Raw genomic sequence first — 18,930 nt, 5'->3', positions numbered from 1 at the left:
TTTGCACCAAAAAAGACAGATGTTCAGGAATACCCATTTCCTTTAGGACATCAAACATCTTCTGCCAGTCTATGCAATCAAACGCTTTGGCGTAATCGATGAAGCATAGGGCCATGGCCCATTTAAGAATATAACTCCCGTCAAACTCGAACATTATTTTCCACGGGTCACTCACGTTATTTAATATGACAAGTTACGTGAGTGACTCGTATTAAAAATATTTTTTTGTCACATAATTCTATATTATAAGCCGGTTTATAGGAAATGGTCAAAATTGAACTTGATTGAACTGATGAAAGTGATGAAGATCCTCTGTCCCTTTTCCCACCCATGTGTAGATTAACCCATCCGTGTACAACCTGTCCGTGTTTTATTATTTCATTTAATTACTTCTTTTTAGGGTTCCGTACCCAAAGGGTAAAACGGGACCCTATTACTAAGACTTCGCTGTCCGTCCGTCCGTCCGTCCGTCCGTCCGTCCGTCCGTCTGTCACCAGGCTGTATCTCACGAACCGTGATAGCTAGACAGTTGAAATTTTCACAGATGATGTATTTCTGTTGCCGCTATAACAACAAATACTAAAAACAGAATAAAATAAAGATTTAAATGGGGCTCCCATACAACAAACGTGATTTTTGACCAAAGTTAAGCAACGTCGGGAGTGGTCAGTACTTGGATGGGTGACCGTTTTTTTTTTGCTTTTTTTTTTCGTTTTTTTTTTTGCATTATGGTACGGAACCCTTCGTGCGCGAGTCCGACTCGCACTTGCCCGGTTTTTTTTCAAGATCAGTCCTAACGGAACAATCAAATTGGCAATTATAAAAAAAATAATTGGCGTCAATCTCATCTAGCGTACCACACGTACAAAGTTTAATCACGAATTTTAAGGCCCCAGTACACAATGGGCCATCGCCGGCCACTCCAAGGGACGCAGCCATGCGGTAGAATGAGATAGCAATATCACTTGGTCCCTCTAACGCATAAATGCGTCCCTTGGAGTGGCCGGCGATGGCCCTTTGTGTACTGGGGCCTTTAGATTCATGATAACAATCGGGAGCTTGGAATAAATAAAAAATGCCTCCAATCGCGTATACTAGTGTCGAAAATTGGCATTCTTGTGTTCGCATCTTCTGATTCAATCGGTCACAACACAATCGAATAAAGTGGGATAGGCAAGGCAAGCGGATTTAGTTTTTGAGTCCACGCCAAATATTTAAATCGACAATTTAATCAGATTGTGCGAAAAAATGTTCCGTCTGGACAGGCCTTTACCAGACTACAGCAAAGCTAGAATTAGAGAAGATAAAGAAGTAATAAACAAAAGTTAAAAAATATATATATCTTTTACTTGTTATCGATGTCCAATGATTCCCGGTTGTTGAATTCAATGTCCAAGCTGGGCCTTAAGCCCCCCATTCACACTCCTACCTTGTAGTCCGCCTCGTTGGGTAGGATTGTGTATGGGGGTTGCGGACTACGAGCCGTCCTCCTACCGTTTAGCCGTTTGTAGGACGGCTCGTAGTCCGCAACCCCCATACACAATCCTACCCAACGAGTCGGACTACAAGGTAGGAGTGTGAATGGGGGGCTTTAAGCCCACGTGCCGTCCTACAACACCAAGTAGGATGCCTCTTGGGTCCTACAAATCCTGCAAGCCCCGCCCACCGCTGGAGTCCGCCGCGTAGGATTGTGTGTGCGTTGTCGTCCTACGTTGCGGACTACCGTGTTTGACGTATGACAACAATACGCGCCATTTTTTTGAAATTTATAAAGAAAATCGCTGTTTTTGGGACCAGAAATCACCCAATCACTCCAACAAACAATGGAGGAATAGGCATTGCAAGTATTGCAACAATTATTATTAATACCTACTTAAGAAATATGACGCTCTCTGGCGAATTTTTAGCAGTTTCTTTTCCCAGACTCTTTTTTATTTTTATCCAATAACAAGAAAATACATAGCAGAAGAGCTATTTTCTTTTATTTTTAATTGCACGTAACATTTTCAAGAGTTTCGGTTGCACCAAACTGTTCGTATCGTTAAAGAGTTTGCTAAATTTTTATGTATGGAAAGTATCATAGTAAAGCGCTGGGGCGCGACGGCTGACGTTGATCAGTCTGTCAAATGTGGTTGGTGCAACTGGCACTAAGTAGACCGACACTTGTGAGAAACGAAGCAGTACTGGTGATGGACGGCAAAACAAAAATATCGTATACTATTATCTAACACCTAATACATTTAGCGGCAACATTAATACCATTAATCACCCTTATCTCTTTCCTTCTCACACTAGGCCAATTTAACTCCTAACTCTTTACTCTTAACTTTTTTTTACTATATCCTCATGTTTTTGTTATGTTTTATGGCGGTAGGCTTATCTTTTAGTTATAGTTATATTTATTTTTTCCTGTATGTGTTGTCAATTTAAATTTAAGTGGGGGTCCTATTTAACGTCTATGTATGTGCCTATGTAAAATTTACAATTTAATGATTGGTTGACGTAAATAAATGTATTTTCTTTTTTTCTTTCAAAACAGTACCGTGTGTGAGCTATTTCTTGCTCCGTAGTCCTGCAAGGCGAACTACAACGTAGGAGGGTGTGTGAGCTATATCCTACGCCGTAGTCCTGCAAGGCGGACTACAAGGTAGGAGTGTGAATGGGGGGCTTTAGGCTGGTCAAGCAAGTCAATGTCCAAGCGGTATTATGGTCGGCATTTTTATCACCTGTCGTGCCATGCGTCACTTTCGCACTTACATATTTGTTAGACCGTGACAGGCATGGTGACAAATGATAAAGAGCTGACCATCATAGCCCTACTGAACTGCATTTTTTTTGGCCAAAATATACGAAGTTAAAGCATGTGTGAAATGTCAAACTAAAAAAGTTCTATCCCCACCTTCCGCCATCCCCATTCCCCATCCCCCTTGCCCGGGGCGGCCCATTCCCCCCTCTAGTACTCAACTAATTTGTTTTGTTTTTGTAATTGGTTTGCTACGGACTATAACATAAAAATAAGTAGTTAATACCGTTATTTAATTTCGATTTGATATAAACATAGAATATATTTGTTTTGATTTACGTATGAAGATTACTTAATCTCATGTGAAATCAGTTCGTAATACTTCGTATTCGTGCACCCGGCTATCATGGAAAGTGTTTACAAATTAAATACCTTTTAAAAAAAGTGATAAATTTCTGATTTCTAAAAAATATTGATTTTTATCTAAATAGCTGCGAGGCTACTTGCGCAACGCTACTGGACAATCGATTGACGTATCATTTGTCATTGTCAAAAACTAGGTTTGGGAGATGAAAACGAATATACATACACACATACAGAACTAGATCAGCCATCTTTTTGATGTTTTTGGGCAAAGTAGTACGTGTTAACGTGAATTTCAAGCTTTTAAGCGGTGAAATGGTGAATAAATGTAATAACATGTGGCAAAAACTTAAAATTATGTAGTAAATAAAGTGATAAACTTCTGTTACTTACCTCTATAAATTTCAATATAATTATATGTTCTACCCATACTAAAAAGCTACCTATTTCAATTATAAAGTCCCAGTATTTCATGAAGCAATGAGTATCATCTTAAAAATCCTATATTTAATTACATAGAATATAAACATGGCAAATGTAAATATGGAAGATGAAATACAAAGTCCAATATCTGTTGTGATCAAAAGTGAGATAATAGAGTGTGATGTGGAGATTAAAGTGGAGCCCCCAGATGAAGAAGAAGCTTCAGTTGAAGTTACTTCTAGTGTTAAAAAGGAATATGAAGAAGGAACGGAAAATTTGACTGTTAAAGAGGAATATGATTCTAATGCAGTTGAACATATAACAGTCAAGATTGAACCTACTTTTTATAGTAGTGGTAAGTTTATAGTCCTATAGTTTGAGATTTTACCAAAAGGGCACACGGCGCCCATGCCCAGGGCCCCCATCCTCAGGAGGCCCCGAAGGACAGACAGTAACAGTATATTTACTTACTCATAATAAATAGAAGATCATAGTAGAAAAATGTTAGTTTAATACACTTTTTTTACTTTCTGAAAGGGCCTCAAATAATTATGTGCCCAAGGGCCCCAGCATAGTTTAAGACGGCCTTGCTTGTAGCTCACTCTTGGCGGAAATTCACCCTTCGCCATGAGTGCACAGGATGCCCAGTACTACAACTTCTGTCCAGTGGTTGCATTATTCCTTTCATTTCATATATGCGTGGTGGTCAATAATTATGGGCTCAAATCTCAGTTGTGCTGATTAGAGCAGCAAGTTCACAAAAACACAATCGAAAAATATGGACAAATATTTGGTCAGGATCTTTATCATACATGGACAAGAGGTTAATAATGGTTAACTTATTTCCACAGATGATGAGCTGGACCTGGCCAGCTATGCCCTAGCAAAATATCAAGAAACAGCTCAACCGCAGAACAATCTTAGCCTGAGAACTCGCATTAAGATACCAAAGAGGTCAAAGGATCCTGATGAGGACTATAAGCCACCAAAAAAGAAGAAAAAGGTAAGGCTTTACTGTAGAACAGTCAATAAATATTAATAAATAAATATTGTATGACAATTTTGCACAGATCAACCTAGTCCCACAGTAAGCTCAATTTGTTTCAGGTCATAAATGAAATAGTGAAGAAAACATATACGAACAAGGCAAAGAGTAAGTGACTTTTCATACTTGAACTCTTTGAACGCCTAACGTGCGTGGCGCATGTTCATCGCGAACCTTCTCTGAATGCACAAAGGTTGATATTGGGCTGTAGCTGCTCAAGTCTGTTGACGTCTACGCTAGAAAATAGCTTTAAAATACATAAGCTAAATCAACCTTTGTGCATGTTGAAATAAAATTAGATACATTCAAGTAAATTCCAAATATACATATTGGCACTACTTTGAAAAAATCTTGTATCTCAAACTACTACTCAAAGGTGAAAAGCAGTAACTCTGTGTGCATCCCATATAGATACCACATTTTTCTTTTGATTGACAGAACAAGATACGAGTTTTTTTTTAAGTAGTGCATCTCTAGTGTCGATATGTAGAGGCAGTTTATCCGACAAGGCTTGGCGTTCGAAGGGTTAATGTAGCAATAGTCAATGTGATATGATATTCATGTTGTACAGCCTAACTTCACTTAATTTGTATCCATTCTACAGAAAAAGAAAACTGCTACTCCGACAATGTGACAAAGAACATAGAGCTAGTGACCATAACGGAGGAAGAGAGAGAGATAGAGTTCAGAGATCTCTGGCAAAGTCGCCGGCATATGCGGTACTTTTGCGAAGACTGCGCTATAGGCTTTGTTATGGAGGAGCCGTATTTGTTGCATATGAAAAGCCATGCGCCGGTGAGTACCTATTTTTTTCTTGTGCATTTTAACCATTGACTTATATATCAAGACGGGCCTTCAGTGGCGGATTTGCCCTAAGGCCCAGTAGGCCCGGGCCTAGGGCGGCAAGATATTAGGGGCGGCAAATTGTGACAAAACATTCGCTGATGATAACAAGAAATAACTCAAAACAAACAAATGTAGTCAATATGATGGGTGCTGAGAAAGGGGCGACAACAGGCCCTGGGGCCTAGGGCGGTAAAGACTGCAAATCCGCCATTGCGAGCCTTACGGGCACTAAGAACGGTGCTAGTTCAGCGGTGTCACTCACGAATTCGAGCCAATCTTGCAGTCTAACGCAACTAGTTGCGAGCAATCGCACTCGTGATGCGAACATTGCGAACTCAATCGCGTTGTGGCGTTAAACTGCACGATTGGCTCGAATTCGTGTGCGTGACACCGCTGTACTGACCCCATTCTTATAGTCATAGAGAAAAAAATACATAGTGCTCATGCACTCCATACATTCGTTTTAGTACCAAATCGACTATTATTTTCGTCACATTTTCGTAGTCGACAATTCGATAGCATCGAGTAGCGGAATTATCAGTACCTACTTCTACTTGACAATAGATGTTGCAACGACCGAAAAGTCTAATGCTTAACAATTTTCAGCTAATATTATAACCAGATTAACCGGAAATCTATTTTCAAATCCTTTTGCTTTTAATTAGTTGTAAATTGTTGTTCAATACAATTTTCGTGAGTCGCGACACTAGAGAATTCTAGCATCAAGATCAAGTAGCGGTACTGATAATTCTCGATGCTAGATGTCGACTGTGAAAATAATAGTTGTTTTGGTACCAAAACTGATGTATGGAGTACTCTATTCTTATTATATTTCTCTATGCTTGTAGTCCAGTGGTTCTTGTAGGCCAGCACATGGTCTAATAAAACATGGTCTTCCATTCCCAGAGTGACACGCGATTACGTCACAATAACATTGCCACTTTATTTCAACATAACATGTTACATGGGTACATTATACCTATGGTTAATAAGTTAAAATATTTCTTTATAATTTTATAATTTTCATTTATATGTATTTTAGCTTAAATTTTACAATAACACGTCATTTTTAATTACTCTTTAGCAATATCTTCCGATTCACGAAAGAAATTTCAGACTTTCGGGTAATTCTGTTTATACTACTGGCAACACAGGATAGCGCTGTGGACATTTGACAATTCGGATCTAGATAACTTCATGCCCTGACCGTCATCCTTGTCGAACGCGTGTTAATTGTTATTTCCTTCTCGCTCAGTGTCAGCAGTCGCAGTGTTTTCCAAACTTTTCACGTCGTAAGCTTGGTAATTAATGTGTAACTGTGAATTAGTTTTTTAAACGTTTGTCTTGTATAGATAAATAAAGTTTAATTTAATACATTAGATTTGTTTTATTTTACTATGTTTCTACATGAATAACTTAAAATTAATGCCGTTAAAATAATTTTCACCGTTGGTTAAAATTCTCCCACATTTCAAAGTTTGAGAACCTGTAAACAGCATGATGACGTAGGCGCGTGTCAGTTAGGTCATACGCGAATCTCGGAATGGAATACCAGGCGGAGTATATTATTATACCATGGGCCAGCATCATGTTTTCTAGTTTAACCAGGAAGTGACTGATTAGTGATTGTTCTAGTGATTTTTAGGGAGAATAAATATTATATTATTATATATATTATTACTAGACGGGCCCGCAGCTCCGCTCGCGTAAATGAAATAAAGAGTTCAGCTTATGTTTAGTTAAATACCGACATTATTATGTATTCAACCGTGCCATGGTTTAAAACTGTGATAGGGATTTCTTATTTGTAGCCGTTATTTGAATAACTCAATTCTCAAATTTGTCAAAAAATGATGTGATTTGATAAAAGGCAAGATTGTATTTTTTCATCTACACGTATTTATTTAAAACTTGTTTCAAGATAAAATTATTATTTGTTCTTATAAGCCTAGATGCAAAAACGTTCATTAGATTAATTTTCGCCTTAAGACGAATATGGACGACCACCGCCCTTAAATCGCCTTTTCATACAAACATAGGTAGTCTAGTCCTCTCTGTCTTGCGATAGCTCTCGCCAGTCGCCATGGCCGAGGTTGAGCAGGTCTTGAGCAACTACGTCGTTTCAGCGGTACCTAGGACGTCCACTCGGGCGGGGCGTCTCCCATTTTGTTGTCCCAAGTACCTGCGCTCTCTTCACCGCACGATCCTCTCCCATTCTCTCTAAGTGTCCAAGCCACCACTGAATTTAGCCGCTTTTGTCTCTCAATATTTCGCCACTATATCGGACCACATCCTTATTTCTATGGCAACAAAATTATATTACGATATTTGGCTGACTGCTGACTGTACATTTGCTTATTTTTATCAGGTCGCTCAATAATATGTGAACATGCACTTTAATCTACCTACATAACTTACTATCAACTTTGTATTTTTGGCCCATCTCAGCATTCTTAGCCCGTTCCCCGGACGAATGGCAATGTTTGCCGAAGCCGTGAAAGTCAATCTGAATAATATAACTCAAAAATAAATTTAAAACAACAAAATACAAATTGATAATAATAATATAGTAATTAATAGGTAATTACTTTGATTGATAAGTCATATATGACATAAATCACTCGTATGGGCTCTATAGACTAAGGTTGAGGTTGACAGCACTTTTTATTTTACTTCGTGTAAAAAAACTCAGAAATACCTTTATACCAACATGACAAACATAATTTAGTTTACTTTAACTTACGGATTATTTGGTCTAATCTGTAGCACCGCCAAACGAAAGCAACCGAGAGTTGCCGAGAAATGGCCGATGTCGTAAAATGAAGATTGTTATGAAAATTTATTTTCCTTATTGTAAATTAAATACGCATCGGAAGCGATAGTTTTTATGCTCTAGTTCTATTCCCATATGTAGATAATTGATTTGAACAGGTTTTTCTTATCATACGTGCGTCGTATTCGAGAAACGTGTCAAAAACTTTTTTAGAAATTTGTAAGGCGCCATCTCGCTTCTTCCCTCGTTTTTTATCCCGTTCTGGTTTTTCAATTTTATATATTATTATTATATTATATGTGAATGCACAGGCAGCTTAAAGCTGATACGTGCACATCAATGTCCACTTGTGTTTTGTAGTCTACGAAAGTGTTCATCGAGTTTGTTTTTAAAAGAGCTTATCGAAGGTGCACTGATCACTGACTCGGGTAAACTGTTCCACATTCTCACTACGCGGTTAGATGTCGTCTGGGGTTGCTACTACTCTGCGTCCGTGTCAGTTTCAGAGAGTGTCCTCTCAGTCTGTCATTTATGTTGCGAGAAAAAATATCGCTTAACCCGGAAATGAAACCCTTATAGGATTACTTTGTTGTCCTTCCGTCTGTCTGTCAACACCCTTTATCTCGGGAACGCGTAGAGGCCGTAGAGGTATCGAATTGAAATTAAAACCATATACTCAGGTCTACGGTCGCTTGAAGCTGTGAAAAAAGTAAACCTTTTGTGTAGTACCTATTTCGTGAAAATGTTGATGCAGACGCAAACATCCTTAATCTTTTGGACGCCAATGACCGATATATCCGCACCGCAGGTCCAACGCCAAAGACTGATTAATCGGTCACAGACCACAGAGCAACATAGACCTACGTGCACATGCATAAAGTTCAATTTCAGTTTTGACACTTAACGGTGACGTGGCGTCCGCGTGACAGCTTTTGTGTTTAACACGGCGTCGAAATAAACAAAATAACTTTTTCGCAGGAAGCAGGCGAGTTTATGTGCGAGATATGTCGCTGTCGCGGCAACAATAAGGAGCAAATGTACAAACATAAACTGCGACATTTCCGGCGCTACCGCTGCGCCATCTGCCGGCGTGTGTTTAAAGACAAGGTATGAACTGTCAAAGTGGATATTGTGATAGTCTAAAGCCGCGTCTCGATATCGCGCGGCAAACTATGGAACATTGACTCGCGCGGCAGCCGCGCGCAATGGATACCGGGCTGCCGCGCAAGCCAACTCGATCATTGGCGCGCTCGAACGTGCCGCGCATAGAACCATTTACTGTCGGTTTTTGGCCGCGCGGCAAAGGCGTGTTCGCGCGCAGTTGGGACGGATGTGTATGTGGTCTTGCTGAGCTCGTGCAGTATTATTTTTCTTTTGCCCCTAGATGCTCTAATGTAAAGAAATATACAGTCATCTCCCGGCCTTCGTATCTTCTCAAATATCTTTTAAGACACTGGATAAAAAAATACTTTTGGATTTCTAATACATAATTACCCAAAAGATTTTTAAAGTGCTGTCAGGGTCGCCATGTAAGGTGAGGAGCTAATTAATACAACTTGTTGGATGAATGTATAGTTTAATTCTGATATATGATCCTTAACCGACGGAATATATAGAGATAAAGGGATCCCTCAAAGGGATAAGTTCGCCTTTGTACTTCTTACTAATTGTATGTTATTTTTAATTTGTCTTTTTGTACAATAGAGAGTTAACTACTACTAAAAAAAGTGTGAAGGTGCGTGTTAACGTACGTATAGCGCAGTGGTGGGCAAACTTTCTTCATGGGGGGCCAGAAAGTTTAGGAAATTTAAGTGAAGGGCCAAATTGTAGCCAAAATTTATTTTGATTTGCGATAATAGTGGGCCAATGCCATATACTAACTATTTCATAGGACCGGAGGCGGGCCGTATAAAATCTTTTCGCGGGCCGGAGATGGCCCGCGGGCTGTACTTTGCCCACCACTGGTATAGCGCATATACTACAGTACAAATACACAATACAATACAAATCCTCTTTATGAACGCTTGAGGTTGTGCAAACCTCAATAAAACATTTACAAAGAGACATACATAATACATGAAGACAGAGGCAAGAAAAGGCGGTCTTCTCGCTAAAGTGCGATCTCTTCCAGACAACCTTTAGGTAGTGGAGAAATGAAAATATTCATTAAACTATTTAGTGCCACAGACAAAATTTTCTCAAATGTCGTCAATGAAAATAATTTAATTTCGTAGGAGACAGCGTCGAGTCACGTGATGAGCGAACATGTTCACGAGGCGTTCATCTGTGGAGAGTGCGGCAAGGGATTCAGGTTAGTATTACTTGGATAGCTTTACCAACGCTTTACGAAAACTCTGTTAAAAATATAACTAGAGTTAGAAAACACTTAAGGGGCCCACTGATTACCAGGTCGCCGGACGATATCAGCCTGTCAGTTAAACGCAAAATTTGACAGCTCCGAAAAACTGACAGGCTGATATCGTCTGGTCAACTGGTAATCTGCGGGCCCCTTTAGTGTCAAAATTTATGACTGGGTCGTTCAATAAACGGGATAATATAACAAAAACATGGTTCTTATGTTAAGTTCAGGTACACATGAACATGGGACAAAAAAATAACACCAAACAGCAGGCTGAAATTTGTTCAAAGCTCGCATACACCTACTGCTAGCGACCAGATTTTTGCAATTCTGGAAAACCTCTACCTCTTTTAAGGAACATCCTCAAATTTTCAAGTACCAATATAACAGAGCCTAAGAAAAGCTGGGATCATAAATTATATATATATATATATATATTTTTTTTATATTTTTGATATTAACTTTTTCTTTTAGGAGACCAGCCTACCTCAAGAAACATGTCGCGCAACAACATACAAAAGGGCAACGACACGAGTGTCCTATATGTAAACGCGTGTTCTTCCACCGGAGCATGTACAACACACACGTTAGGTATGTCATATAAGGAACGTGCATGAACTATAGGGGGCAGCACAGGAGCCGTCAGGCCGCCGCGCAGGCGTAGATGTGTAGTTTATGATTCCGATGTAGCCCACAAGACAAGATGGACAACGAAACGTACCTACGAGAACGGTAGATGGTAGCACTTGCTTTGGCAATGGCAATGTACATGTGTACATATGTTTCCAATTCAGGCCACAAGATAGCAGGCCCTCCGACGCGCACGGTCCCTATTATGAAATTTTCCTACTCATCTGTCATGTGAATGTTGTTTAGTAGATACTAGGCTTGAGTATTACGCCTTTGTGCATAGATTATGCCAATACGGGACTACATTTTGGGGATATAGGGACATTGCTGCCAAGTGTCACTGGAATTTTAAAGGAAATACTAAGAAATTGTTAGTATTTAATTTGATCTGTATAATAATCCAATATTATTATAAAAAAAACACAAGTCAAAAACAAAGCAGTCAGTAGTCAGTCAAATATCCCACCCCGCGTCATCCCAGGCGCAAAGGTGCCCAAAACGCTCGCCGCATTACCGCGCTGAATCGCGATGGACAACCTCTGTACCAGGAATGACCCGGAGTGGGGATCCAGGCCTATTATGGAAAATATCAATTATAGCAATTTATTGATGTTATTATTATGGAATAATAATAACATCAATAAATTGCTCTGATAATTAGCTTAAGACAATATATAAGTATGTAAAACGTTCATAAGGCCTACATGAATAAAGTATATTTGAATTGAATAAGCAATGACGTCACTTTCTGTAATGTAAATTGTCCACTCTTTTGGGTTTGCCGCTGTGTAAATATTACATTTCCCCGTTAAATATTTCTCACTAAAAAGAGACGTTCTTTTCCGATTCAAAAATCAAATATTGCCCTAAAAATACTTATTACTTACAATACATACAGGCGACACAACGAAGAAGTCCGCAACCCAGTCGACCAGCTCTTCATCTGCGACCTCTGCTCCAAGCACCTCAAAAGCAAGCAAGCATTAAAGCGCCATTTAGCGGTCCACGCCAGAACTCGCAACATTCCGTGCTCGCTCTGCCCTTCCATGTTTCATACGAAAAAGGGATTAAGACTACATGAGCTCAACAAGCATTCCGGAGATAAAGAGTAAGTTATATAATACGATACTTCTCAAGCATTTCAAGAGCAAGCATGCCTTATGGCGCCATCTAGCGGTCCACTCAAGAAATCGGAATATTCCGTGCTCGCTCTGCCCTCTCATGTTTCATACGAAGAAGGGATTAAGGTTGCATTGAGCTCAACAAGCAATCTGGAGATAAACAGTAAGTTGTATATAACGAAATAGGAACACAAGTGTAAGTTATATATAAAAAGTCGTAATAGGCATGGAATCATAAGAAAAGGCGAGATAAAACTACTGAAATCACCAAGGGCGTCGCTAGCTAATCCCCCACATATGTCGACGCCGAATCTGATAGGTAAAAGCTTTATGTCTGCGCAATAAGAGCGAAAAAGTCGTCGTTCGGCTCGGCTCGCTTCGACCGGCGCCTGCCAGCGCGTCGACGGCTTTTTCGCTCTTATTGCGCGGATATAAAGCTTTTCCCTATCGGATTTTGCCGAATACGCGTCGATATATCTGGGGAGACCTTTAGACGGTTTTATGTTTTTCTCAACTATTAAAAATGTAAATCTCAAGAGCAATGAAAATATGTATTTGTCCACAGGCGGCGAATGTTACAGCGATGTCCGCAATGTGAGCGCGAGTGTACGACTCCCGCTCTGCTGCGGCAACATATCAGACGGATGCACACTGACAGAACCAAAAAGTAAGTATTTTGTATTTTAAATAAGACCGGCCAAGTGCGAGTCGGACTCGCGCACGAAGGGTTCCGTACCATTGCGCAAAAAACGGCGGTTTTTAGTATTTGTTGTTATAGCGGCAACAGAAATACATCTGTGAAAATTTCAACTGTTCTTCTAGCTATCACGGTTCATGAGATACAGCCTGGTGACAGACAGACGGACCCCTGTTGTCAACTATGTCCCAGAAAGCAATCGGGCCATAATTAAACAAATTCAAAGTGGCGTCTACAGGGCGCCACAGATTATATTTTAAATATTACCACAGACAAGTTAAAATGTAGTAATAACATTTTCATTTACAAATAAAGCGCTGCTAAGAAAAATGCCCTGAAGAAACATAACGCAGCCATTATATTTTCGTGGAAATTACTTATACGACTTAATATACAATGACTATAAATTATGTTTACATCATTCCCTCACATTCCTGTAACAATAACCACAGTTGAATTTGTTGTGAAAAAACTTTTGCTAAGTTTACATTGTATCTAATAATAGCAGAACATAAATAACGGCCTCCTAGCCTAGTCGGTAGTGACCCTGCCTACGAAGCAGGAGGTCCCGGGTTCGAATCCTGGTAAGGGCATTTATTTGTGTGTTCATCACAAATATTTGTTCCTGAGTTATGGATGTTTTCTATGTATATAAGTATTTATATATATGTGTATATTATATATATCGTCGTCTAGTACCCACAACACAAGCCTTATTGAGCTTACTGTGGAACTAGGTCGATCTGTGTAAAACTGTCCTATAATATTTATTTATTTATTATTTAATACAGTAATTATCATAAACTGAAATAAATAAATATATGAAGACATACTACTCTTCAAACTGCGTTCTCAAACTGACCATACCTTCTCACCGTACTGGTTTTATGACTAATTCTTTCGCCGTCCAGGCTAGTCGTCTTTGGAATTCACTCCCTCTAAATATTAGACAAGCTCCAAGTAAGTTTTCTTTTAAGCGGTTGTTGCGTAAGCATTTGCTAAAACAAGAGTTCGAATAATATCCATCATTATTATATTTATAGTATGTATTGTATAAATATGTAGTAGTTTATATATATTTTATTTATTTATGTAGTTTATATGTATAGTTTGCTTTTTTTATATTCACTGAATAGGTATATTTCTCTCTCTGCACCAATTGTAGATGTCTGTTTGGCCCTATGGTTGACTGGTAGAGAATGCCATTTGGCATTAAGTCCGCCATTTGTACATTTTTGTATATACTTTGTGCAATAAAGTTTAAATAAATAAATAAATAAATACTAAGAATAAGTGACCAAGGCATCCAGTGCCCCAGGCTGGAATCGAACCAGCGTCCTCTGCTATCGCGGCAGGTACCTGAACCACTCGGCCACCGGGCCACAGTGGCGTAGGTCGAATTTTTCCAAGTATATGCACTTCTTACTGAAGGCTTATGGCGCCCCCTGGCCATCCCTTAGGTAGAACAGTATGGTTCGGACCTTCTAACTGGATCATCTCATGTGATACCGAGTTAGCGAGAGAGATGGCGCTGCTAATCAATACTATTAGAAGTATTTGAACAAATTAAATTATTTTTCTGAAAAATATTTTAATTTGTTTTTTATCAAGTAGAAACACGACTAATATAAATTATAAACTAATATAAATGTCATATACTAAGAAAAATTGACCAAGGCCTCCAGTGCCCCAGGCTGGAATCGAACCAGCGTCCTCTACTATCGCGGCAGGTGCCTGAACCACTCGGCCACCCCCCGAGTGGCCCGGTAGTGTTTCTACTTGATAAAAAACAAATTAAAATATTTTTCTGAAAAATAATTTAATTTGTTCAAATACTTCTAATAGTAGTAATTATCATGTCCAGGTACCAATGTGATGACTGCAAACGCTTCTACTGGAGCAAAGGCGAGATCCGCTCCCACATCGTCTGGTCGCACGCGCCGAGCCGCGGCAAGCGCGCGCTGTTCTGCTGCGGTCGCGAATTCCGTACACGGAGCCGACTGAAGGACCATATTGCGATACACCATTTAGGTCACGAGAGGGAAAGGATACATAAGTGCGACCAGTGTGATAAAGCGTTCGCGGTGAGTCTTTATTCTTGTTAAGTGTCTACTGGAGCAAAGGCGAGCGCTCCCACATCGTCTGGTCGCATGCGCCGAGCCGCGGCAAGCGCGCTCTGTTCTGCTGCGTTCGCGAATTCCGTACACGAAGCAGACTTAAAGACCACATCGCTATACACCATTTGGGTCACGAGAGGGAACGGATACATAAGTGCGACCAGTGTGATAAGGCGTTCGCGGTGAGTTTTTATTTTTCGACTGTTCTGCGCTGTGGTCGCGAATTCCGTACACGGAGCAGACTGAAGGACCATATTGCGATACACCATTTAGGTAATGAGAGGGAAAGGATACATAAGTGCGACCAGTGTGATAAAGCGTTCGCGGTGAGTTTTTGTTCTTGTTAAGTGTCTACCGGGGCAAAGGCGAGCGCTCCCACATCGTCTGGTCGCATGCGCCGAGCCGCGGCAAGCTGTTCTGCTGCGGGTGCGAATTCCGTAACCACAGAATAAGTAATAGTACTACCGTACAGAAAGGACACTTCCTACAAAACCGAAGTTTGACAGCGATTCAGGGTCGAATCATGATATCCTTTTCTAACTTATGGCACTATTCCTTTCGACTATTTAGGGTTGTCAAAATTCAAGTAATTATCTTATCTGTGGTCGTGCACGCAAAGGGACGTCAAGTTGTGCCAACTCTAATAATTGCTCGGAGCAATGCTGAGCCGAATGGAGCCGAGTTTGCACGAAGTCAGGAGTGTCTCCCCACTGCCGTAACGAAGCTGTCATAGTCTTTTCCTCTAAAATTGCGAAGTAATTAAGAGATGCCCCCTAGCTGTATCTACAATCAATAGCAAAATAACTTTGTTAAAATAACAAACTCTTGTTTCAGAACAAGCAAGTCCTTAACCGCCATAAGAAGAGCCACACCGACAACACGTACCCCTGCCCCGACTGCGGGGTCCGCTTCAAGTGCGAGGGCTACGTCAAAGTGCACCAGCAACTCAAGCACCTCAACATGACCCGAGCCGAAATAAAGGCTTTAAAACAAGCCAGAAAAGCTTTGAACCCACCGAAAGGTTTACGACCCCTGTCAGTGGCGCCCAACTTTAATGAACCACCAACAGATTTACCTCTTTCAGGGGCGCCCAACAATGAACCTCAAGATTTGAGTGTGACTGTAACGGAAAAAAGTTTTGAGACAGTGTTAGTGAAGCAGGAAGTGGACAGTGATAGTGAGATTCGTGTGCCACTGTTCGATTTAGAAGACTTGAAAAGTAGGGTGTGATTAAAACAAGCCAGAAAAACATTAAACCCAAGGTTTACGACCTCTGTCTGGGGTACCCAACTTTAATGAACTATCAAAAGGTTTACCTCTTTCAGGGGAGCTCAACATTGAACCTCAAGATTTGAGTGTGACTGTAAAGGAAAAAAGTTTTGAGACAGTGTTAGTGAAGCAGGAAGTGGACAGTGATAGTGAGATTCGTGTGCCACTGTTCGATTTAGAAGACTTGAAAAGTAGGGTGTGATTAAAACAAGCCAAAAAAGCATTAAACCCACCGAAACGTTCGTAAACGTTTCGGTGGGTTTGTCCCCTCTGTCAGGGGTACCCAACTTTAATGAACTATCAAAAGGTTTATTTCTTTCAGGGGCGCCCAACATTGAACTTCAAAATTTGAGTGTGAAAGAAAGAAATTGAAATTTGAAAAGAAAATAGGTTTTGAGACAGTGTGGCAAATTTAAAATGGACAGTGACAGTAAGATTAGTGTGACGCTGTTCGATTAGGAAGATTTGAAAAGTATGGTGTGATGTGAGTGAAAAAGTATTTATCAAATCCTTGCAGGGGTATTAATGTAATAGTCTACATTTATTGTAAAGAAATTGTGTCGCAAGAGAGCGAAACGAAATGATATTTATAATCATGAACAATGCGTAGTGAGGGGATTCTAAAATATAATGCTGAACGTAGTGAGGGATTCAAGTGTAATAAAATTGTAGCCCAAGACCATTTTGATGATCAATGATGTTGTGAAAAGTATTTGAACGTATTATGTATTGAATCTAGTCTTCGCTTTGTAATGTGATGTAGAATAAATGATTTTACAGGTGATCGTATAATATAATACAGTGGGTATATCGTCAGATGACGACCAAAACTCAGTAATTATAATTACTATCACAAGTTAAGAGCCATAGAGAACCAGTACGGTTACCATCAGTTTGTCACTGACATAAACGCCGTCGAGAACGTAATTTTACTTTCTATACATCTCGCTCGCACTCGCATATTAGTGCAAACGGGATGTATAGAAAGTAAATTACGTTCTCGACGGCGTTTATGTCAGTGACAAACTGATGGTAACCGTACAGGTGAAACAGTAAAGTGTATAAATATGGGTGTAGACAACTTACTCATAAATATGTCACATAGTTCTTTACTGACAAGGGCTATGGGACATATTTTTGAGTATAATTTATGCACCCATATTTTTACACTTGACACCAAGGTTAATATTTGTTTAATTTGTTTTTTGCAATATTAAGCTTTCGTTGTCACCTGACGTACTGTGTCAATGTGGATAAGACCATCTATAAGGGAAGACCGTCTACAAACTCTTTCGTCGCTTTTAACTCTTGCCAGGCGTGGCTCACTCCGCGATTTCGTCGCTTTGCTACAGGTAGTTAAAAGTACATCCGTTCCACACCAATTTTGGGGTTTGCCATAAGCCGCGCGTGGCGCTGTCGCCACCTAGCGGCCATATCTGTGCTGATCGTAACAGACGCGTTTTGTTAGGGAGTGAGTCTTCTGTACCTAGTACTATTATTTATTCTGTGCTCTTGCGTTTGTACACATACTCCACTTGTAGGAGGACGGTAGAGCAGAAGGAGAAGCTCCTCCTTTCTGACTGTGTCTGAGCGACGTCCGCATTCTAAATACGAAAGTTCTTGCCATACGACGGTCTTCCCAGCAATGAATTTTATATATTATGCTGATCTTCTCCACATTGACCTTATAATACAGTAAAATTATACATTTTGCGTTTGCGTCAAATCCGGTAGTTCTGATTTTTTGCAGACTTGTTTATGATGTTGGCCCAATGAATAATCCAAGTTTGTGACCTCGAGCGCCGAACGCAACTTTGTCAAAAATCGAATAAACCGCAATTTTTTTTTAGATTTGGGCGATTATAACCCTACGGTACTAGTTTTTGATAGTAACTTCCTAGGGCGTTTTTAAAGTAGACTAAATTTGCAACAATAAGACACTAGAATTGTCTCTGTACATCTAATATTTTCCGAGATAAAGCCTTTCAAAATGTATAATGTTTTCGAACTTGTATTCGTAGGCTAAGTAAGTGCAGTGAGTATACACTTTTGTATACCCCCCCCAAAAACAGGGTTGACAATGTTGCGTTCGGTGCTCGAGGTCACAAACTTGGATTATTCATTGGGCCAACATCATAAACAAGTCTGCAAAAAATCAGAACTATTTGACGCAAAAGATCCAGGTTACAAAATTCGACAAAGTTACTGGATTATTAACTTTAATCACTGAAAGACTTAATGATTTTTCTTTATTATCTTCGTTAGCAGAATTATCTGCTTAGTACAAAACTAGATTGTAGCTCTACATATAAGTTCTAGACAAGATAATGAATTTAGCATCCTTATTATTTCTAGTACCATAAATAGCGTCAACCTACCTCATAACACGAATAACAAATCGCAATAGAAACAATTCTTTTATTAAGTTTTTTTTTTTATCGCATTCCCTCACCGAAAACATGTTTAGAAATTTTGACTATAATAATATGTAAGCATTATCATGTTTGATCTGTTTCCTTTTTGTAAAAAGATTAATAAACACAA

At 39.7% G+C, this 18,930-nt stretch overlaps 1 protein-coding gene across 1 annotated transcript; it reads left to right on the top strand.

Moving 5' to 3' along the window:
* The first annotated feature begins 3,163 nt into the window (after positions 1–3,163).
* LOC134801464 (zinc finger protein 41-like) lies at positions 3,164–17,263 on the top strand. Its single transcript, XM_063774061.1, has 11 exons — positions 3,164–3,884; positions 4,381–4,532; positions 4,637–4,682; positions 5,179–5,369; positions 9,172–9,300; positions 10,428–10,504; positions 11,027–11,143; positions 12,081–12,290; positions 12,869–12,970; positions 14,865–15,084; positions 15,952–17,263. The coding sequence occupies exons 1-11, from the start codon at positions 3,635–3,637 to the stop codon at positions 16,345–16,347; spliced, it is 1,890 nt and encodes a 629-aa protein (XP_063630131.1). The 5' UTR covers positions 3,164–3,634; the 3' UTR covers positions 16,348–17,263.
* The last annotated feature ends 1,667 nt before the right edge of the window (positions 17,264–18,930 follow it).

The sequence above is a fragment of the Cydia splendana genome, chromosome 22, assembly GCF_910591565.1.
Source record: "Cydia splendana chromosome 22, ilCydSple1.2, whole genome shotgun sequence".
Lineage (NCBI taxonomy): Eukaryota > Metazoa > Arthropoda > Insecta > Lepidoptera > Tortricidae > Cydia > Cydia splendana.
Note: the sequence above shows the minus strand (reverse complement) of the source record. Positions and strands in the feature narration are given on the sequence as shown.

Coding starts and splice junctions, on each gene's coding strand:
- LOC134801464 (XM_063774061.1), top strand. CDS start 3,635: ATGGCAAATGTAAATATGGAAGATGAAATACAAAGTCCAATATCTGTT. Junction 12,291..12,868: donor AAGCATTCCGGAGATAAAGA/GTAAGTTATATA, acceptor ATTTGTCCACAG/GCGGCGAATGTTACAGCGAT. Junction 15,085..15,951: donor AGTGTGATAAAGCGTTCGCG/GTGAGTCTTTAT, acceptor CTCTTGTTTCAG/AACAAGCAAGTCCTTAACCG.